Here is a 23,837-nt window from a genome sequence, read left to right as displayed (position 1 = left end):
TAATAAGCGATCATTTTTCTGATCACTGTATTAGTGTCACAGGTGACGCTAGTTAGGCAGGTAGGTATTTAGGTTCGCCGCAGCTTTTTGTAGCGCCAGGGACCCCCATATACTACCGCATAAAGCCCCCTGATTGCCCCCTAGTTAACCCTTTCACCAGTGATCACCATATAACTGTTACAGGTGACGCTGGTTGGTTAGTTATTTTTTTTATAGTTTCAGGGCACCCGCCATTTATTACCTAGTCTCACTAGTGTACCCCTAAATTTAGGGGTGTCTACTTTCCAAAATGGGGTCATTTGGGGGGGGGTTTGTGCCATCTTGGCATTTTATGGCCTTCAAAACTGTAACGCCCTTAGAAAGCCTGAAGGCGGTGCTTGGTTTTCGGGGCCCCGTACGCGGCTAGGCTCCCAAAAAGTCCCACATATGTGGTATCCCCGTACTCAGGAGAAGCAGCAGAATTTATTTTGGGGTGTCATTTCACATATGCCCATGGCATGCGTGAGCAATATATCATTTAATGACAACTTTGTGAAAAAAAAATAAAAAAAAATTTAAGTTTGTAATTTTCCCGCAACTTGTGGCAAAATATAAAATATTCCATGGACTCAAAATGCCTCTCAGCAAATAGCTTGGGGTGTCTACTTTCTAAAATGGGGTCATTTGTGGGGGTTTTGTGCCATCTTGGCATTTTATGGCCTTCAAAACTGTAATAGGTAGTGAGGAGTGAAGTCAAATATTTACGCCCTTAGAAAACCTGAAGGCGGTTCTTGGCTTTCGGGGCCCCGTACGCGGCTAGGCTCCCAAAAAATCCCACACGTGTGGTATCCCCGTACTCAGGAGAAGCAGCAGAATTTATTTTGGGGTGTCATTTCACATATGCCCATAGCATGTGTGAGCAATATATCATTTAGTGACAACTTTGTGTAAAAAAAAAAAAAAAAAAAATTTTTTGTCATTATTCAATCGCTTGAGGCAAAAAAATAAAATATTCAATGGGCTCAACATGCCACTTATCAATTTCCTTAGGGGGTCTACTTTCCAAAATGGGGTCATTTGGGGGGGTTTTGTACTGCCCTGCCATTTTAGCACCTCAAGAACTGAGATAGGCAGTCGTAAACTAAAAGCTGCGTAAATTCCAGAAAACATACCTTAGTTTGTAGATGTGACAACTTTTGCGCAAACCAATAAATATACAGTTATTGACTTTTTTTTTACCAAAGACATGTGGCTGAATACATTTTGGCCTAAATGTATGACTAAAATTGAATTTATTGGATTTTTCTAATAACAAAAAGTAGAAAATATCATTTTTTTTCAAAATTTGCGGTCTTTTTCCATTTATATCGCAAAAAATAAAAATCGCAGAGGCAATCAAATACCATCAAAAGAAAGCTCTATTTGTGGGAAGAAAAGGACGCAAATTTTGTTTGGGTACAACATTGCATGACCGCGCAATTACCAGTTAAAGCAGCGCAGTGCCAAATTGTAAAAAGAATTGCACAAAATGGTCCGGTCTGAAAGTGGTTAATTAAGAAAAACTTGTTTAGAGAGAAATTTTAAAGTTGACCTCACTGATCTCGTTTTTAAAATGCTTTTTGACTGGTTCTGGTGTTAAACATTTTTGTGTATTTACCCAGAAGAACCAGCAAAGTAAGAGTAAGGTTGAAGCGCCTCATTTTGTAGGCTTGTTCATGGCCATTTACTCAAAAGTTACTGAAATACGTGGATCAACATTTTTAGAAGGAGAGGTTATATATGGACTTCCTTTAGGCCAGATTCACACTCACGTTGCAGTGCACCACAATACATGATAAAACACCATGGTGCATTGTGGTGTGTTGGTAGCTCATTCTTATGAATTGCCTGGCTTAACGCAACTCACATTACTCACATAAGGAGTGTTAATGCATTGCATTGGACTGCATAGGTGGGAAGAACCTCTCTGGAGAAGAAAACAGGGCCAGAGTGTGAGCTGGTGCTGGCTTAGCAGTTGTAGGCCAGTAAAAATTAGAACAGATTTTCTCACCTGCCCATGGGAATCCCACAGTCATTAGTCTACAAGACTGAGCCAGTTGGTTGATATCATGATGCATGTAGTTACTTTTGGAAAAACAATTAGTGGGCAGTGCTATATACAAAGTAGATTTGAATTTGAGAAATGGTGGGGATGCCCGGAAATGTTGTTCCTACACCTTTTTGTTCATTGTGTTGTATAAGGATATATCTGTATTAACATTTTCCATTGCTACATTGTGCTCCCAGTCCCCTTTTGATTTTGACATATATTGTATATATATATATATATACACACACATTACCTACCGCACATTAATACAATTATTTCAGATACAAATATAACTTTCACTTGTAAAGCTAAAAAAAACTAACAAACAAAAAAAAAACTTATGGTTTCCCTATTACAATAGAAGACAATAGAAAAAAAAGGCCAGGCACTCAAATGTTTAGCTGTTATATTTTCTATTACATTCTAGTGAGTGCCAGCAAACATCAGTCTGGTTCATATGGAAAAAATCTCCACTTTATTTTCCCCTTGTATATATTTACTATGAATTCGTTTATATATACAGCCATTTTTTGACCATGAAATATGGTCTAAAAAATTGTGTCACATTGCAGATTTGCTAAAACCTTAGATTCAGCCACCTAAATTCAAGACCGGTTTGTCTTAAACATCAGTGCCAAACTAGATTGCTTTAGGGCTTTCATTTGCTGTGCACCCCAGTTGTGCATTTCTCCCTAACCATTGTTTTCAGTGCCAATTTTCATTCTTTTTTTTTAAATGTTCTTAAGCTTAAAATGAAATGCTGCTTATTTAGCTTAACCTTGAGATCAGAAAACAGCAGTTTTGTGTTAAGTTGTTTGTAGAAGTGGTTGTGATACTTTGAATACAGTGTGTTATGCCGTATTACTCCAGCTTAGTGTAATTTTCCCATCTGCTACAAGTTATTGCCCATTTTCTTTAAGATGGAGAAAGGTTGTTCTGGATACCTCATAATAAATAAAAGAAATTACTATACTTTTAAAGCATAACTGTACTTTCATCATTTTATCAGCTCTGATCCAGCTTTAAGTTTAAAGTCTAAGTTAAGTTTTTTTTTGTTTTTTTTTTAAATCAGCACAGGGGATGGTACTTACATTTAATGAGAAGTGTCTCTTGTGCTTGTGACTGTTGTCTTCATTGAAATCCAAAGTCCCCTGCCCTCCTCCCACCATACCCCTGCAATGGTAATCTTCCAGTACTGCGGGAGGAAATACAGTCACTGGTCTTGTCACAATCACTTATCACTTGTCAAGAATGCCAACTATGTCCATCCTATAAATGCTTACTTGCAATTTTTTTCATTCGATAAGTAGATTTTTTATTCACTTGCAATGTGCCTCCAAGCTTGCTTGAAAAATTAACAAGTCAATCCTCTTGCAAAACCCCCTCCCTTCTTGCATGTCCTTGCCCTCGTCTGATTGCTGTCTGTACTGGCCCAGCTCCTCTGTCAGGTGGTCCTAAACTGGTTGCATTTGCCACATTCAAAGTAGAGGAGGGATCTGCAATGCGGCATTGGTCCTAAACAAAAGATTGAACCACCTCTCATCCAGTTCATTGTGTGGCCACATTTTCTTTAAAGATCTAAGATTAAATAGCTTTCTCCCAATGCCAGAGTCACCATTTACAGTTTTGTATGTGGTCATCGTATCTCCTATTAGGTGCCTCTTTTGCACGGAAAATAAACGTAATGTTTTTAGTCGTTCCTCATAAATGAGCTCCTCCAACCCTCTTATTAGCTGTGTTGCCCTGCTCTGGACTCTCTACAGTTCAAGGTCATCTTTCTTCAGGATTGGTGACCAAAACTGGACTGCATGCTCAAAATGTGGTTCATATTGATTTTATTCCTGCTGGGTAGGAATTGGGAAATACAGTTTATAACTTAAAAACTTTTTCTGAACCGGTAAAATACATACAATTATAGTTATCACTTAAAGGACAATGTTGCCTTTTGTACATGTTGTTCTAAAAGCATCCCCTGAGTGTAACCTACTTGGAAAATGAATCCAACAATCTTCTATGTGCAGCCTTTCCCTGAACAGCACAGCCAAAGGTACAGTTGTCCTTCCAGTGCTCCAGGGATACTGTACATTAGGGCACATTTATATCTGTCTGCATTGCATTTGATTTCAATTTCCTTGTTGTAGTGCATTTTACATTTGAAAACTTAAACTGGAACTGCAGCCAAGATCTTTTGTTTTGGCTAGAGTGTTGTAGGGTTATAACCTTTATCAGGTTCTTTGGTTGTTTATTGCAATGTTCCTCGACCCTGTCCTCAAGTACCCCCAACAGGCCGTGTTTGCAGGTTTTCCTTTAACTCGTACAGGTGCCTTAAATCAGAGTCAATGGCTTGGTATTTTGGAGAAATTCCCAAAACATGGCCTGTTGGGGGTACTTGAGGACAGGGTTGAGAACCACTGGTGTATTGGGTAGATATACATTCTCTTTCTTTCTAGTCATAGGCATTGGAAATAGGGGGAAATTTCTTCAAGGTGGATACAAATAGTATTAAAAACAGACATCAGGGTGGGTAAGTGTTAGAACCTTTGTCAGGTTTTTATTTTTGTCAGTTTCTTAGCTAGGTGACCTAATTTGCTGTATGTCCTTTGGAATGTGAATTAGGATGAGTTCTGCATTAAAACCTGACAGAGGTTCTAAAACTTCACCGTTCAAAATAGTTTTGCCGTTCAAAATAGTTTTGCCTTGAGTTCCACTTTAAAGTATATCTTTTATAAATATTGGCATTAAAACAGAACCTTGGATGAAAAAATGCCTGTGAATGGTTCTAGACTGCTTATAGAATAAATTGAATTTGGCAAGTCCTATGACAGAAACTCAGACAACATAAATGATATATAATGTTTTCTAAGTGGGTTTATTCAACCATTGAGGTACCAAACACCATAAAACAAAACACCAACGTTTTTTTTTGTTTTTTTCACTCTAATTGAAAAAGAAGTTGTTTTTGCAGAAGACCTCTCTGTCTATTTAATAACTTGGAGAGACTGTTTCCCCTATTTTTGTTTGAAGGTAGACAGTAACAGGGATTTTCACATATACCAGTTCTCCATAAAACGGGTGATGATGGTCTGTTACGCTACTATTGTATCGTATTGTTAGTAATGGTTCAGAATATCAAACTTCATACATGCCTGGTTTATGGACTTCTATGAACTGTTCTCAAATATTTATCCCTGTATAGTGGTGAGTCTGTACTGCTCCCCCTAAGCCTTTAGAAAACCTGCCTAGAAAACAAACATAGGAGCTCCAATACCAGCGATCCAGCAGCTGATAGCCTCAATGCCCACATGGATCGCTTTGTTGAGCACTCCCGCTTCCAATCTCATACTCTAGCCCGGATGCTCTGCAACAGGGAGCAGAGATCAGACACAAATATGGCGAAGAAATTATCAGCTCTCATCCTTCAGCTCCCTCAGATGATTCTTCCTAGCTCCGCATAACTGTGACTATAGCGGCTCTCCTCACACCCGCTAATAATGAGGTAGTCAATAAAGCTGTCACATAGGCCATTGCACAGATACATAAAAAGATGGGGACACAGTCCAAAAGTCTGCAAGAAACTGAACAAAAGATTTCTCCCATTGAAGAAGAGCTGCAACAGGCTACTAGCTCTGTACAAAACTATGATACAGTTTTCCATATGTTCCAAGATAAGCTAGATGATCTGAAAAATCTTTCCAGATAAAACAATTTGCACATCATTGGACTTCCATGAATCATAAAAGTCTAGCAGGCTGACAGCTTTATGATCCACAAAAATCCCGGCGGTACTGGGGATGGACACACACTGCACGGTAGAACTTAGTGGAGACAGAAAATCGGAACTCGCCTTGACCAATCATAGTCTGCTATTTGAACCATGTGGATAAACAGATGATTGTACAATGCAAGAGGCAACAACGTGCCATTCAAGTTAATGGTCACAATTTATTAATATTTGCAGACTACTCCTTATAAGTGTCACGCAAACTCATAGCCTTTTCCCAGATATGCTCCACTTTGCTTCATAATCACATCAAATCTTTCTTGTACCATCCAGTCGATAGCAATGAGCTTGGTCGTAAGGTCTCCATGTGTTTACAGTTGACATCCTACACTGTACAACTTACTAATACTTACACCCCTAATTCTAATTTGGAAAAACTTTCTTTAATACTGTAGAGACGTCCAAGGCCTCAGCCAGACAGCACACACCCTTCCTCTGATATTCCCATTTCACATATGATATCAGCTATGATGAATATAGTTGATGCATTGTGCCTAGCAAACCCAACCAATAGAGAGTATACCTTTTATTCCCCCTTACAAGATTCATTGGCCAGACAAGATTCTGTTCTCCTGGAGTCCTTTATAAAATTTGTGACACTACTATCCTTGATATGGTCATTTCGGACCATGCCCTTATATCTCTGACCTTAGCCTATGCACTAACTACATGCCCTTAATTATGGAAATTCCCTGCATATCTGGCCCGTAATGCCCATATGATTTCATACATGCATTACAGACAGCCTGGGATGAATATGATTCTTTCAAAAATACAAATGCAAGTGACCCCAATCTGTATTGGGAGGCAGACAAAAGCCTTTCTCCAAGGAATATTCATATCTCATCATGTCTCCTCACTGAAAATATCATCCCTCCAGAATTATAAACACCCAAACACTTTGCAATGCTCAAATCAACCTTGCTAACGTAGACACTGTGGAGCACAAGCAAACTTGGCATGACGCCAAACGATGCTTTGACCACTGGGCAAATTAAACAGTCTTTCTTTCAACACCTCCATGCATGCAATGGTAGAGCATGGGCAGTGACTAATAAAGTTTGTGATTTCCCCTCATACACCGTTATGGAGGAATCCTAACCTGGCACATTTTTTTGATTAGGATTTTGATTATATTAATTTTTTTCTTCTTTTTTTGTCATATATTGCTATCATATTAGTTGAGATACTGCAGCTCTATTTATTACCACATTTTTCTTTCTGTGTATATCTCACAGCAGAGTTGCTGCTTTTTAGGAATCATTAGATCACAGCTCAGTTTTTTTCTTTTTATATGTTGCATTTTTTTTATTACCCTGATCCAGTCATATCGACTGAATATGGTGTTAAGAAACTTGGAGACATTGTGGGTAATGGAAAGCTCCTTCAGTTTGATACTCTGAAAGCCAAATTCCACCTTCCCAATAACCACCTGTTTCACTATATACAACTTAGACACGCGTATAATGCCCAGTTTGAAAATACCATTCTTGAATTAAAATGAATGACCTGGAGTCTCTACTTAGGGATGCCTTTCTAGTTAAGGCCCTGTCTACTATATACAAACAATTGTTTACAGAGGTTGGTGAGCTTCTTGCATGATGGTAAGTGGCCTGGGGGGCAATGTTCCTCCAGTTAGACGATAATGACTGGACTGGGATGATATTTGGGAAATTCATTTTTCAAGACGGATATCAACCAGGGATCACCTTATTCAATACAAATTTTTACATTGCATTTACCTCACTTTGGCCAGATTGGCTAAAATATTCCATACCCAGTCACCCGGCTGCTTATGGTACACTTTAGCCGATGCCGATTTTTTACACATATTTTGGAACTATACGGCCATCCAAATTTTTTGGTTGGGGGGGGGGGGTTACTGCCATCAATGTACAGCCAATGGCCAAGGTATGCTTGATGATGCCCTAGCTCCAAGAAGAGTGACTTGTACTTTGATGACATTATTTTATTATGCTAGGAAGTTAATAGTGCTTTCCTGGAAAAAGTCTGCCCCTCTGTCTATTCCAGCATGGAAGGCACTTATTAACAAAGCCATCCCCTTCAACAAAGCTTCATATGCTAGCAGAGGCATACCACAGAAATTTGATAAAGGGTGGGGTAATTGGATAAATAGTACATCCACAGTGTCGGATTAAATGGCTACCTTACAGTGTCTATGTGATGATTTGTATTATATGTGTGGAATCTGGTCTGGAGATATGGGAAAATGGCCTGTCTTTCTACATTATTGGGTGGCAGTGGGCCTGTACTTAATTCCATGGGTCTGTTGGTTTATCTGATGACCTGTGATTTACACTAGGAGGGTGATGCCAGTATTTGCTCTTTTTTGAAGTTTTATGTACCATGTATATAGGTTATTGAACCTGTTTGTACTATTTACATGTTTGGTCTCAGGGTTATACAGCAAGTCCAGTGCTGAAGCACTTTGTGTTATGTTGTATAGTGTGGCCTGGTTTCAGGCTATTATTTCTGTTTTCTTTGCAATTGTCATTACAAAACCTAATAAACAGAATAAACAAAACAAAAAAAAACTGTCTTTCCTGATTTGCAGCTCCATACATTTGGTAACAAATCCAATAAATTACTAGCTTGGCTCTTAAAGATGCCACTGGACATGTAACAAACTGCCCATCAGAAATCTCAAAAATCTAAGAGGCCTATCATATGACCTTATACGCAGAGGATTCTATTGATCTGGACTCTGCCCAATCTTTTCCTAGACAAACTAAACTATCCCAACGTTCCTGGTTACATTTTGGACACCCTAAATGCCCCTATTTCCCCTAACAAAATCATTCAGACTATCAAATCTTTAGCCAACAACAAAGCACCTGGCCTGGATGGCTATACAGCAGATTTCTACAAAACGATAAGCGATATCGTTGCCCCCAGCCTTTCCTCCTTATATAATACAATGTGAGACGGCAGTGATTATCTACGCATGGGCACACAAGCCTATATTAAGGTTCTGGCAAAAGAAGGGAAGGATCCCACAACATCTGGATGCTATAGGCCAGAGATCTCCAAACTATGGCCCTCCAGGTGTTGCGGAACTACACGTCCCATGAGGCTTTGCAAAACTCTGGCATTCACAGACATGACTAGGCATGATAGGAATTGTATTACCTGAACAACTGGATTGCCATAGTTTGGAGACCCCTGCTATAGGCCAATTTCTCTACTAAATGTAGATGTAAAAATTATTTCTAAAATCATAGCTACCAGATTAGCTTTAATTCTTCCTTCCTTAATTCACCCTGCCCAGGCCAGTTTTGTTAAGAGTCAATTGGTAACCTCTAATATCCGCAATGTCTTTCTGGCCTTTGAATATGCCAAACCCTAGCCACTAAAAACCTTTTAATCATTATACTAGATGCCGTTAGATGATAATGCCAGCTTCAAATGGCTCTTCATGGTTCTGCAGAGACTGGGATTTGTGAACTACTTTGTCGAATTTTATGCACTATGTATTCTAGCCCCTTACCAACAATTATCCCCTCAGGGCATATGTCCAATTGTATCCCGTTTACAAAGGTATGCGGCAAGGATGTCATATTTCCCCCTTGCTGTTTAACCTAGCCCTGGAGCCTTTCTCAGGATTTTTGTTAGATTTAGCCCCCTTTAATGTCATTAAAATAGGCCATCAGGAGTTCCGCACAGTGTTCTTTGCAGGCAATATGCAGCTATTTATGTCTAATCTGTCATCTGACTTGGGTACACTAAGGTCCAGCTGAGACATGTTTCGACTATTTTCAGGACTGTGTATCAATTATGATAAAAGTAAGGTATTACCTCGCACCCGTTCCAGTTCAGTAGAATGCATTGCATTTTATTCCTTTTCTCTAGCCCAACACCATATTGTTTGTTTACCTGGCTATTAAGATAGGGAAGGATCCTTCCTCTCTTTATTACCTCAACTACCCTACACTAATTGTGAAAATTGTGAAGGAACTAGAGACTTAGACGTATCAACCTTTGTCATTCTTTGGAAGATGTAATTTAGTCAAGATGGTGAGTTTCCCTCGCCTTTTATACCCCCTTCAAACTATTACCCTCTTATTAAACACAAGGTTGTCTAGACCTTGAACAAAGCCATTAAATTTTTTTGTGGGGTAAAAAGAGAATTTGCATTGCATTATTGAAGTTACCGTTTTCGAAGAATGAAGGGGGAGCTGGCTTACCTAACATCAGAATGTAATATCTAGCCTACCCTTTTAGATACTGCCTGGATTGGCTCTCTCAATCTTCTGTTTACACTAACAATGCCTTTGAATCAGAGCTTGTTCATTCATATAACCTCTCTGCTATACTGCATAGTAAATGGCAATCACTCCCATGAACAACTCAATACAATATCTTCATTCAAGACACCATCATCACTTGGAGAGAAATTAAGGAAAAGCTATCCCGTTATGTTTCCAGGTACCTCCCGATTCATGGAAAACCCATGTTTCCTTAAGAGCATGTTACATATAAACTTTGTTGCAGGAAAAGACTGTTATACATGGCATCCCTATTTAATCTGGATTGCACAACTTCGAAACTCCTTTTCTGAAATTGCAGTGGAGTTTCATCTTTTACTACTACCAGGCTGTTGCATATGTTCAGTCCTGCTGTCTGGATAGACCTAAAATATTTTGTCTATCTTTAATTGATTACCTAATGAAAAATCAAACCTACCCCATCTCTGACATTTATGGGCAATTACACTCTGACCCCCATTTGGGAGTCGAGGATTCATTTTCTCCGAAGTGGAGCAAGGACTTCTCAGAGGATGATCTTGGAGACAAGATCCTAGAAGGTTATTTAAAAGTAAAAACGTGATTAACAAAACCTGCAGGGAAACCAAGTTCAAGTTAATTCATAGGGCTTTCAAACTAATTGCCCTCAATGTGGTTCCAACAAACCCTCTTTATTTCATCGCTTTTGGCTTTGCCCCCTTATGGCACTCTTCTGGGAGCAAATGATCAACTTCATTGCATGCCTCACCAGATTGCATATATCCAAAACCCCCCATTTTCTGCTATTCAGTTACGACCAATGCACACTAGCACCACCGGAGTTTTTGAAAACCCATGTTCCTCAATGGATTCACATCTGTTTGATGGGCCCTCTTCCTACATTCACTATGGTCAAAAAGAATCTAACAGCTCTTCTATATAAGGAGAAACTAAACACAGAATTACAGGATTATATTCCCACCAAGCACTTTTTCTAGAGCACACCTTCTATTCATCTTAATTTTCATCTTTAATGGTTTCCTTTCAATATACGGATTCGTATTTTAAACCAAATTGAACAAACTCTCTGGGCAATTTAAAGCTATCATAGAGTGGGACACAAATCATACTTTTCCTGTGCTTAGGTGATACATGTTTACATATATTATGACCAGCTTTATCTTTTTATTTGTATTTTTTTTGGCTAGACTACGTGTCCGTTCACACAGGGGCGACACGACTTGCAGCGCGACTCACAGATGCGACCTGCACACGACTTCAGCAGCGACTTGCAAAACGACTACTGTATAGAAGTCAATGCAAGCCGCATGAAGTCGCCCCAAAAATAGTACAGGAACCTTTTTCTAAGTCGGAGCGACTTGAGTCGCTCCTATTAGAATGGTTCCATAGTACAGAACGGAGCGCGGTAGTGTGAACGGGCACTTAGGGGGTTATTTACTAAAGGAAAATCTACTTTGCACTGCAAGTGCACTTGGAAGTACAGTCGCTCTAAATCTGAGGGGTAGATTTGAAATGAGGGGAAGCTCTGCTGATTTTATCATCCAATCATGTGCAAGCTAAAATGCTGTTTTTTATTTTCCTTGCATGTCCCCCTCGGATCTACGCGACTTAACTTCCAAGTGCACTTACAGTGCAAAGTGGATTTTCCTTTTGGAAATAACCCCCTTAGTGTAGGATTAGTTTACTTAGGAGTCCTTCAAGCCTCTAGTTAGTTTTCTCCTCCTGTTTCTTGCAAGAAAACTCACTTATATACTGGTGTGAATACATAGACATATTTCTATGTTATACGTATATATTTTTTTGTTACTCTATCTCCTACTGCTTGGTTTCTTATTACTCTTATTAATCTTCATGGTTGATTAGACCAGGTTAATGTGGGATGATGTTGCTATTGAATACTTTTTATGGTATGAAAACTTTAATAAACATAGTTTCAAAAATAAAACAGTTTTGTATATGTGCTTGAACTAAAGTCACACGTATACCATGGTACCTTAAAAAGGTCCAGGTGCCTAATATTTTTAATATTTCAAATAATACATCTCCTAGAATACCTGCAATGGCAAAACCTACTCATATCCTAATTATGAATATATTACCTCTCGATGAAGTAATATTTTAGCCATTAAAAGTATTACATACATAATTAAGAGATGTATTATGTGATATATTAAACACATTAGGTACCTACCGATTCTGGGCCTTTGTAGCCTCCCTGACGGTATTCCCGAGTCTGGCTCGGGGTAAGATTTAAATGCCATAACTGGGTTCGCATCGCTGGATCCATGGAGGGGTTAACTTACCTTGTCCCCTGGATCCAGCGATGTCTCCCCGCCGTCCTCCGCTCGATCTGTTACATCACCGGGCTTCGTTCCCTGCGAGCGTTGTGACGCACGGGGACGGAGTTCGGCGCCAAATTCAAAAAGTAAGATACACAGTATAGATACAGTATACTGTAATCTCACAGATTACAGTACTGTATCAAATAATTACACATCCCCTTTGCCCCTAGTGGTTTGTCCAGTGTCCTGCATACAGTTTTATATTATAAATACTGTTCTTTATGCCAGGAAACTGGAGATTGTCCATAGCAACCAAAAAGTGTGCATTTACATCAAAAGTGGTTATAGACCAGCTAGAAAACAGCAATAATAAGTTAGAATCACTCACAGAATTGAGCGATAGTAATTTGTGGGGATATTCATCATCAAACACTAAAAGTAATGACAGCGACAATTCTGCAACTCAGCATATTTCAGTGTTTTTGATTTGATTACATTATTGAATAATTTTTTATTATTATTATATTATTATTTGTTATAATTATTTATAGTTATGTATTTGATTATATATATATATATATGTATATATATATATATATATATATATATATATATATATATATATATATATATATATATATATATATATATATTTTTTTTTTTATTATTTATGATTTCATATTTCAAATTTTATAAAATTTTAGATGTCTATTAGACTCTTGTTTGGACAGATTTTTGTGAATTATTTCTAAGAATTACAGGCCTACAATATAAAACGCCAAATCTCCATGCAAAATAATTGTACCGCTTTCAGTATCTAAAATCTGAAATAATCATACCGCCAGGGAGGTTAAGGTACCATGGTATATATGTGGTTTTAGTTCAAGCATAAAAAAACTGTTTGAAAAAGGTTTGCACTCCTAGTATTGATTTTTTAAAGGCTAGTTCACACCAAAACATGCATGATCCAGGTAAGCATGTTTTTTGACAGCCCATTTATTTCAATAACCAACCAAATGCATGGGAAGTAATACAGGCTTGGCTCTTAAAAACGTTACGCACAAAACCACATGATACTGTGGTGGCAAGCAGTTTGGTGGCTGCAATGAACATGCATGTGTGAAATTAGTTTTGGGGTTATTAAAGCGGAGGTCCACCCTAAAGTGGACCTCCGCTCATCGGAACCCTCTACCCCTCCGGCGCCACAATTGGCACCTTTCAGGGGGGAGGGGGGTGCAGATACCTGTACAGTACAGGTATTCTGCACCCACTTCCGGGATAGCTCTCTACGGAAAGGGGCGTAGATTACGCCCCTTTCCTCAAGTGCCCGCCCCTTTCTGCAAGTGCCCCGCTGCCTGCTGGGAAACACACAGATCCCAGAGGCAGCGGGGACCATCCTTATTGCGCAGCGCGATTCGCGCATGCGCAGTAGGGAACCGGGAAATGAAGCTGAAAGGCTCCATTTCCTGATTCCCATACCCAAGATGGCGGCGGCAGCACCCGACAAGACGATCTAGAGATCGGCTTCGGGTGCCGACATCGCGGGCGCGCTGGACAGGTAAGTGTCACTATTTTAAAAGTCAGCAGCTGCAGTATTTGTAGCTGCTGGCTTTTTAAAAAAAAAAAAAACGCGGAGTCCCGGCGGACTCCCGCTTTAACAATAAATAGCACCTGTGCTCATGTAACAGTGGCAGCATGTTCCATTATGGTGAAAGTTCTCACACCCAACTGGGTTCTAAGAGTTTATGAGTTTTTTTTGTATACAGAGATAAATATTTAAAGATCTGTATATGGTTTGTTATTTTTACCAGGGACTCCAGACAAAAAGGAAGAGATTGATCTGCATTCTAGTTATTAAAAGTTAAAGAATATACAAACCCAAGAACAACAATGTAATGAATTGCAGCTTACCAGTCCTTAGATGTGGTGGCTGCATTAGTTTTCATTTTTCAGCAAGTATAAAAAATACATGTTGATCTTCCCAGATATAGTGGGCTTGATTTACTAAAGGCAAATAGACTGTGCACTTTGCAGTTGCACTCTTCAAGAGGAGTTGCTTCAGAGCTTATTAAATGAGGGGAAGCTCTGCTGACTTCCATCATCATGTCATGTACAAACAAAAATGCTGTTTTCTTTCATTTTCATTGCACCTGATCGGGTGTTCTTTTGCAAAGTGAAGCTTTACCTAATTTACTAAGCTCTGGAGCAACTGCACTTATAGCGTGCAACGGCACTTTGCAAAGTGCACGGTCTATTTTCCTTTAGTAAGTCAACCCAAATGTGACTTTGTTCTTGCCAGATATGAACTGAAAGCAAAAGCAATGTTATCTTTCTTGTGTAAATTACTAATTCCTCCCCATTCCCACCCCCAAGGAGATGAACAAAGCCATACGTGTTTGAAGTCTAGCCTTGGAAACAATCATGGCTCTCTCTATAGATACAGTACGGTGATTGAGCGCTGTCACCCAGGGATGCAAGTATGTTATTCACAGGATTAATAGGTAAAAATAAAAATGGGAAAATCATGAGAAAAAGAAAACGAAAATAGCCACCACATCTAAGGACTGGTAATTGAGCACTATATTACATTTTTGTGGTTTACATATGCTTTAAGAAGACAGAAAAGCAAGCATGACAAGTACTTCCAATACTTTCATACTCAATAAAAAATGATCTTCAGAAGAATAAATGATATAGAATCGATGTGTGTGTGTGTTCGCACACAGAGGTGATCCATAGGGACCTTGCCCAAATCATCTAGAAAGCAAAGATTCAATAAAAAATAAAAAATAAACTATATATATATATATGTGTGTATATATATATATATATATATATATATATATATATATATATGAAATAAAACTCCATCTCCTTCTTTGCCACTTCATTAGATAATGTAAACATTCTGCGTATCATTGAAAGTGTTTACTTTATCCACATATGTAATGTGACTGTTATTTCTCCTATTATGTTTCAAGAGATTTCCTTACATCTGAGGACAGAGAGAGTATATACAATGCTGACCACTTTCCCCTGTGGTACCGCAGAGCAGCCGAGCAGATTCCTGGTAGCTTTGTCTACTCCATCCCTTTCAGTACAGGTCAGTATTACCGTGAATTATCAACTTTCATCTCTTTTTTGTCTTGTGCCATAAAGTAATATTAAATGCTGCCAGTTTTTTATACTAGTACATTGTCATCAACCAAGAAAACATTCCCTCATACATGGTTTAGACCATATATGCTGTCAAGCAGTTACATTTTTAAATCTGCAATGCAATCACCTCCAGATTTCTCAGCGCAACTTACTTTTAGAATACTGAAGTGGTAACGAGGTTTCCCCAAACGAAAACGGGTTATATTGAGAAAATGTCTTTAGATATCCGAAGTGGACATGTCCAACTGATGAAGGAGATCGATCAGAGGACATATGAATGAATAAATCATATTGAGGTTTAGGCAAGCTTCAGCGAGTGTGTTGGGTAAGCCCTTGTACACACGGTCGGACATTCCGACAACAAAATCCATCGGATTTTGTCCAACGGATTTTGTCCGAAACTTGTGTTGCATACACACGGTCGGACAAAGTTGTCAGAAAATCCGATCGTACATAACGTGTTGACGTTATTTCGTTACGACGGGACTACGTTCAGGCTAGTAGCCAATAGCTTTGGTCTAGGAATTTGATCTGAGCATGCGTGGCACTTTGTCCGATCGGAATTCTCTACACACAATCAGACAAAGTCCGATCGGATCATGTTGTCGGAAAGTTTTATAGCCCAGCTCTAAAACTTTGTCCGTTGGATATTCCGACGGAAACAGTCCGATGGAGCCCACACACAGTCGGATTATGCGACAACACAGTCCGATCGGACATTTTCCCACCGGAATGTCCGACCGTGTGTACAAGGGCTACGGCTATCTTCATAAGAGTTTGATCTAAAGGCAACATCAAACAGAAATGAAGGACGCCATCAACTGGAGACTCCTTGGTCTGAACTATAGTATCATATCTGTTTTTATACGTCTTGCTGGCGGTTCCCCTCCTGGTCTAACCAGTCAGACACAGCTGCGTGAGTTTCGAAGAACAGGGTTTCACCACTTTCTAGTCTACCATGTGTATTTTAGCTGGATACTTCATTGAATATTGAAATTTGCGTTGTTGCGAGCAGTGTCTGGACAGGGTTACCTAGAGCCCAGGGGGAAAGTGCCAAATTTACAAAAATAAAATTTAGCAGTAATCTGAATGCTTACCCACTAAAGATAAATCTCCCCTTCCTCCTAGTACAAATCCACACCCTGCTGAAATCCCCCCTCCTGGCACAAATATTTCCCTCCCTCCATCCGCCCTAAGCTCAAATCCTTTCTCTTCCCATATATCCCCAGGACAACCCCCCCCCCCAAAAAAAAAAAAAAAACTTCCACCTCCTAGCACAAATCCTTTACCCCTCAAATTTCCCCTCTAAGCACAAATCCTCCCCGCCACTCCAAATCCTCTCCTCCTAGCACAAATCCCCCCCCAGATTTCCCCTCCTAGAACAAATACCCCCAATCATCCCTACTAGCACAAATCCCCCCCCCCCCCAAAAGAAAAAATTGTTATCTTAGCACAAATCCCCCCCATCATATTACCCTTTCTAAAACAAGCCCCAGAAATCCCCCGTCCTAGCACAAATCCTCTTCACCCATCCTCACTTCCCTCCAAATCACCACTCCTAGCACGCCTCCCCAAATTTCCCCTCCTAGGGCGAACAACTCATATGCCCTGCCACCTCCCCCTAAATTCCCCCACCTAGCACCATATCGCTCCACCCAATCTCCTCATCATGCCCCCCCCCCCCCCCACATCACTTAATACAAAAAAAAAATGCTGCTCCTAGAGGACATTCAAAGCAACTAATGTTATCCTATGTATCTATGCACATTAGTTAGTCTATGTATGTTTTTTAAGGTCAGCATTTAGAGGGAGAAAAAAACCTCTCCTGTTGTGCATTTTTGAGAGCATTTTTCTGGCAGAACCAGACAGAAATGTGCATACAAGGGAGGACCCATAAAACCTTGCAAGGGAAAGGAGCCACCTTAATGCCAGAAAGTGGGCACACACTAATTCTGTAGGAAACAATAACCCTACATGTTTTGCATACATTGTAAGCAATTTGTATCTATATATGTAAGATAAATGTATGCATTAACATTAAAATGGAGCTCCACTCAACTTTTTGGTTAATGTTGAATGTAGTAAGGAAGGGTTTGAGCCTCCTCTCAGTCTGTTAGCCTGTATACAATCTCTCCTAATGCAGCCATGGCTGTCTCTACTTTACAATTCCGGCATACTGCAGAGCTACTAATCAAATATACTTAGCCCTCTCAGTCTAACCATTCTCCAAGAAATACAGCCCTGAAGAAGGGGGATGCAATTCCCCTCAAACGTGTTGGCTCTACTTGTATACTTTTAACTTTAATAAACTATAAAAAATCATCAAGTGATACTTTTATTGGATATCAGGTGCTCCTCTCCACCCACCCAAGTCTTCTCTACAGTAACGCCCCCATTGTTGTTATCAGAAAGGCAGCAGTCCTAGACCCCAACAGAGTCTATCACCTACCATCTACAATTAGGATATAACCCATTGAAAGCAATTCCCTCTATACCCTCCACACAGTAATTTGCCGCTAGGCAGCCTCCAGCGGCATCAGTCTAGCGCTGTCTTCCACCCAAACCTAATCCAGCCATTGGAGCTGGAGCTTCATTTAGTAGTCATTTAGGCCCTTATTTATTGGCAACAATATGTACAAAACACACTGGGACTGATTGAATAAAACTGGAGAGTGCAACATCTAGTGAAGCTCTGCATAGAAACCAATCATCTTCCAGTTTTTGTGTTCAGAGCTTAAAGGAGAAGTCCAGCCTGAGCTCATTTGGCTGGGCTTCTCCTAAGGGTCACAGAAGTGCAATTCGTTTTGCACTCCCGCGACCCGTTTTCAGCAAAGAGCTGTCTGAAGTCCGCTCTTTGCTGACATCACCAGGATCAGTCCAGACACCGCATCATCCCCACTTCGGAAGTCTGGATCCACCAGCGAGCCACTGAGATGCTGAGACAGCCACTCCCTGCCCCTCCACAGCTCGGCCCTCCAATGAGCGTGGAGGAGCAGATCAGGAGAGATGCTGACTGATAGGCAGCAGCTCTTGACTCGGGAAGGTGAGAGAACCGAGCCATCGGCTATGTTCAGTGGCTTGGTTCTTGGTGAAGAGGTGGCGGGGGACAGATGCAGCATCAGACCGATGCTACATCCACCTAGGTGAGTATAAATCTGGGATTTAAAAAAAATCACATACTTCTCTTTTAATTGAAAAAGCTACCATGCACAGCTGCACCAGATTTTGTACTCTCCAGTTTTAGTAAATCGACAAAGGAAAGGAGCCATGACCAGCGCCGGAGGCACCTGCTAATAAAGATACAAAGCAATAGTCCAAAGGAAAAGGGAGAATTATATTATGTAAGGTATTGCAGCAGCATTTGAAAAAGTGAAACAAATAATTTAACGTCATGTCAAGTGGATGTAAACTTTCTCAATCAACATTAACTAATGTAATGATTATGCTGCTAGCCTTAGTAAATAGATAGGAATGTACATTATATTTACTTTACTTTAATTTTTTTTTTTTACATTTCTTCAGTTGCTTCCTGGTTTCTGGCCTAGGATAAAATATTGCCATACACTCCATGAGTCTTCATGGGCATTTTCTTTTCCGTCACCTGGAGGAGGGAAAGAGGGGCTTTCTCAGCTAAGCACACTCTCTTGTATGCATAGCGTTTTCAGTTTGTGATGCTCAGATACAGTGAAGTTCCACTTTAAACAGAACAAAAGAGAGAAAATAAGTTCAATGTTAGGGCCTTTTCACAATGGTGCACTTTTGCCGCACTAAAACTCACCTTTCCAGTGCGGCAAAAGTGCATAAAAATTATTCCCCTTTAAATCCTATGTAACTGTTCACAAAAAGTTCTGAAAAGTCTTGCATGCTTCACCTTCATCTTGCGCTTGGCAAAAGCATACCAAAAACACACCTCTCCTCGATTTCTTTAAACTCTTCCCACCCGCCAGCCGTCAAATGAAGGCTGGGTGGCACGGCTCTCATTCTGTGCGGATGTCATATGATGGCCCTCCAGAACGACTGCTCTAGTGTGCCCATGGGGGTGCGCATCCGCGCAATCGGTGGTGCGGTGTGTCAGTCTGACACACCGCTACACAGATCTCGGTTCTCTGATGGAGGCTCTTTACCACATGATCAGCCGTGTCCAATCATGGCTGATAACGATGTAAACAGGAAGAGCTGTTGATCAGCTTTTCCTCAGCTCGCGTCTGATAGGCGCAGGTATAGGAGAGCCGGTTGGCTGCTCTTCTGACAGGGGTGGTCTGTGCTGATTGTTTATCAGCGCAGCCCCCCATCGGATGCCCACCCAGGAACACCAGGATGCCGCCAGGACCACCAGGGATGTCACCACACTGGACCACCAGGTATGCCATCCTAGACCACCAGGGAAATGCCAATCAGTGTCCAGGCAGCTGCCAATCAGTGCCCATCCCCAATGCCTTCCAGTGACAGTGCCATCAGTGATGCCAATCAATGCCATCTGTCAGTGCCGCATATCAGTGCCATGTATCAGTGCCCATAAGTGCAGCCTTTCAGTGCCCATCAGTGCCACCTATTAATGCCCATCAGTGCTGCATATCAGTTCCACCCATCAGTGTTGCCTACCAGTGCCCATCAGTGCCACCTATCAGTGCCCAGCATTAGTGCCCGTCAGTGCACAACAGTGCCACCTCATTGGTGCCACCTTATCAGTGCCTGTCAGTGCTGCCTTATCAGTGCCCATCAGTGAAGGAGAAAATGTACTTATTTACAACATTTTATAACAGAAACAAAAGAAAAAAACATATATATATATTTTTTTTTTTAGGACTTTTTTATTTGTTTAGCAAAAAATAAAAAACGCATAGGTGATTAAATACCACCAAAAGAAAGCTTTATTTGTTGGAACAAAACGATTAAAATTTTGTTTGTGTACAGTATAGCATGAGCGCACGATTTTCATTTAAATAGCGACAGCACTGAAAGCTGAAAATTGGCTTGGGCAGGAAGGGGGTGTAAGTGCCCGGTATTGAAGTAGTTAGGGAACACATTGCGTTTTTGGTCTGTTCTTTGAGTCACGTGTCAAAGTTTCACAGGTGCATTCTGGGGCAAAGGAATCCAGAAAATGGACCAAAAACGCTTTGAAAACATGTTTAAAACGCAATATGCATTTTTGCTAAACACATACCGTGTTTTTAAGTGAACCAGTGTGAAAAGGCTCTTAGGGTTTACATACCCGTTACTTTATGACCTCCAAGGAAAGAGGAGCTTTTTAAAACTCATTGCACAGGTACTTCTATGGGGCTGTAGCCAATTTCAGCTCAAACAAAACTTTCCTCATCTGACAGACAGTTATTTTCAGCAAATAAGGTACAGAACCAACTGTACTGAGCCCATTATTCAAGATTCCAAGCTCAACTTGACAAAATGCAACCCAGCCATTCCAGAGTTATATTTTCAGCTTGATTGCACATCACTAGAACATCATCTTGTTTGTTTCAATTGCTTTCAGATGTAACTTTTTTCTTTTTTTTTTTCTTGAAAGATTTATTTCCAACGTTTAAACTTGTCTCTCTGGTTTTATTCCGACATCAGGTTAGGGGAGGTAATAACAATCTGAATTTCAAATCTTCCACATTTGTTTAGTCCATTTATGAATGTTTTCCAAGTTAATTCCCAACCAGAGGGAGAGCACTTTGCAGCAGACAAGTTATTGACTTCTTTGCCATATTTCCTCGGGGTGTCAAATCCACATTTGTTTTATTGTCTAATTGACTCATTCTGCTGAGAAACATTTCTGAAATCCCACACAACATGGGATCATCATTAGTGGCAGATGTATTAATCTTGCCATTGTTGTCTGACTGAAGGGCTCCAGCCTACATCGGGAGACCAGTAATGTTATTACAGTGGTGAGGCGGATATTAGTGGGATTGTCCGTATTGTATCTCTTTCACTTGGACTCTAGACATTATTGTTGAGCTCTATGGGTTCTACGTGCGATGAACTAAAACCTCCTTTTCTGTCGACCATAAAATATGGATTTCAGGTCATATTTTTGAGCAACAAATTATTAAAATGCATTTTTTGTTACAAGAAAAATAATGTTTCCCCTAACACGTTCTCATATTCGTTTGCTCCATGTGTCTTTTATCTGGTTCTCCATCCTCCCACTTCCTTCTTATAATCTCTTCGAATGTCTACAGCTGGAGTGGTCTGCCGGACTGCTACTCATCTTCTACCACAAGTTCACGGCAAAACTCAAATCTCATTTCTGTACAGTGTTCACACATAACGCAGAATATCCCTTCTAGGCACCATCTGTGTGAATAAATGGGGAAATATAGTATATTCCCAGTAGGTAGACATAGTGGGGTCGATTTTCTAAAAGGCATAGAGCAGGTTCAGTTTGAATATTAATTTTCTCTTAGCTTAGTGAATGAGATGAAGTTGTGTTCACTTTAACCACATGCCTACTGAACACTTTCACCCCCTTCCTGCCCAGGCCAATTTTCAGCTTTCAGCCCTGTCTCACTTTGAATGAATATTGCACGGTCATGTAGCACTGTACCCATATGACATTTTTAATAATTTTTTTCACACAAAAAACTTTCTTTTGGTTGTATTTAATCACCACTGGGTTTTCTTATTTTTTGCTAAACAAACACAATTTTTTTCATAGTGTGTTATACATTTTGCAAACAGGTAATTTTTCTCCTTCATTAAGGTTCACTGAGGTGCCACTGATGGGCACTGATGAGACAGCACTGGTGGGCACTGATCATGAGGCACTGATGAGGCTGCACTGATAGGTGGCACTGATGGGCACTGATAGGCAGCACTGAAGGGCACTGAGATCTGGCACTGATAGGCAACACTGATTGGCACAGATAGGTGGCAATGATGGGCACTGATAGGTACTGGTAGGTGGCACTGGTAGGTGGCACTGGTAGGCAGCACTGATAGATGACACTGATAGACACTGATAGGCACTGGTAGGCAACACTAATAGGTGACACCGATGATGAGGCACTGATGGGCACTAATTGGCAGCTCTGATGGGCACTGATTAGCAGCACTGGTAGACAGATGTTGGGGCCTATGTCCCTTTAGCAGATGTCAGTTATCGGCTTTATTTTTTTCTCCTCACACTGTTAGCGTGAGGGGAAAAAAAGCTGATATCCGGCTTCTGTTTACATCGTGTGATCAGCTGTCATTGGCTGACAGTTGATCACATGGTAAAGGGCCGATTTGATTGACCCTTCATCCCAATCTGTGATCAGCCGAGTCCAAAGGACCAAACGAGCTGCCCGCGCAAAGCAAAGGGTGTGCGGGCAGCGCGAGGACAGGAGGACACCCATGGATGTCCTCCTGGCATTGTAAGCCTACACCGTAGCCGTCTTTTGGCTATAGCATGGGTGGGAACAGGTTAGTTACTTGCGGGCCGCCCACCTTTATTATACAGTGGCTGTTTAATGTGGAATACCATTGTTATGGCAGCAGATAGCTGCCATAACCCCAGTATTGTTTTAAACAGCAGGTGATCCACTTTCAGATGAAAGTGGTCTCTGCCGCAAGATCACTTTTATCCACGGCGGGAGAAGTGCCCTCCCGCCGCTCCCCGGTGGTCTCCACCGCTTACCGGAGTCATCATTAGCTGCGGAGACGATCGAGTCCTTTCCCCTCTGAGGCTGGATGTCGAGTGTGGAAATGACAGCCCCCACTCAGCTGCATACCATTGGATGACGGAAGCATTGTCAAACGTCACTTTCACCCAATGGTCTTAACGGCTTGCCAACCAACTGCCGTCGTCATAATGTGGCAGGTCGGCTCTCCTACGAAAATAACCGTAGCTGTACAGCGGCTCGTGCAGGTGCAATAGCGAGCTCGCTCCTGCTGCATGCTGCAGGGGTGTGGCAGCAGGTTGGGTGGACTCGATTTTTGCCAGTGACCTACGATCGCCTATTACAGAGGCAGAACAGGGAACTGCCTTTGTTAAACGTCGCCTATGGAGATTTTTAAGGGTCAAAGTTTGTCGCGATTCCACGAGCGGGTGCAATTTTTAAGCATGACATGTTAGGTATCAATTTACTGGTAACATTATCTTTCACAATATAAAAAAAAATGGGCTAACTTTACTGTTTTCTTAATATTTAATTCAAAAAAGTGTATTTTTCCCCCAAAAATTGCGCTTGTAAGACCGCTGCGCAAATACGGTGGGACATAAAGTATTGCAATGACTGCCATTTTATTCTCTAGGGCAGGGGTGCCCAATCACATGTGGCCCACGGAGCCCTCTGATGTGG

General features: G+C 40.7%; 1 protein-coding gene across 2 annotated transcripts in view; it reads left to right on the top strand.

Annotated features, from left to right (window-relative positions):
* Positions 1-23,837, top strand: part of CACNA2D3 (calcium voltage-gated channel auxiliary subunit alpha2delta 3) — a 1,440,485-nt gene that overhangs the window by 1,062,835 nt on the left and 353,813 nt on the right. For both annotated transcript variants that reach the window (XM_077452052.1, XM_077452053.1), the window contains one exon: positions 15,378-15,499. In XM_077452052.1, coding sequence (XP_077308178.1) covers positions 15,378-15,499 — 122 coding nt within the window. The remainder of the gene's footprint in view (positions 1-15,377; positions 15,500-23,837) is intronic.

Source organism: Lithobates pipiens, unplaced genomic scaffold, assembly GCF_037356315.1.
Source record: "Lithobates pipiens isolate NorthernLeopardFrog02 unplaced genomic scaffold, aLitPip1_a1.2 Scaffold_23, whole genome shotgun sequence".
In the NCBI taxonomy this organism is placed as follows: Eukaryota; Metazoa; Chordata; class Amphibia; order Anura; family Ranidae; genus Lithobates; species Lithobates pipiens.
The sequence above is the reverse complement of the archived record's forward strand: the minus strand, read 5'-3'. Positions and strand labels throughout refer to the sequence as shown.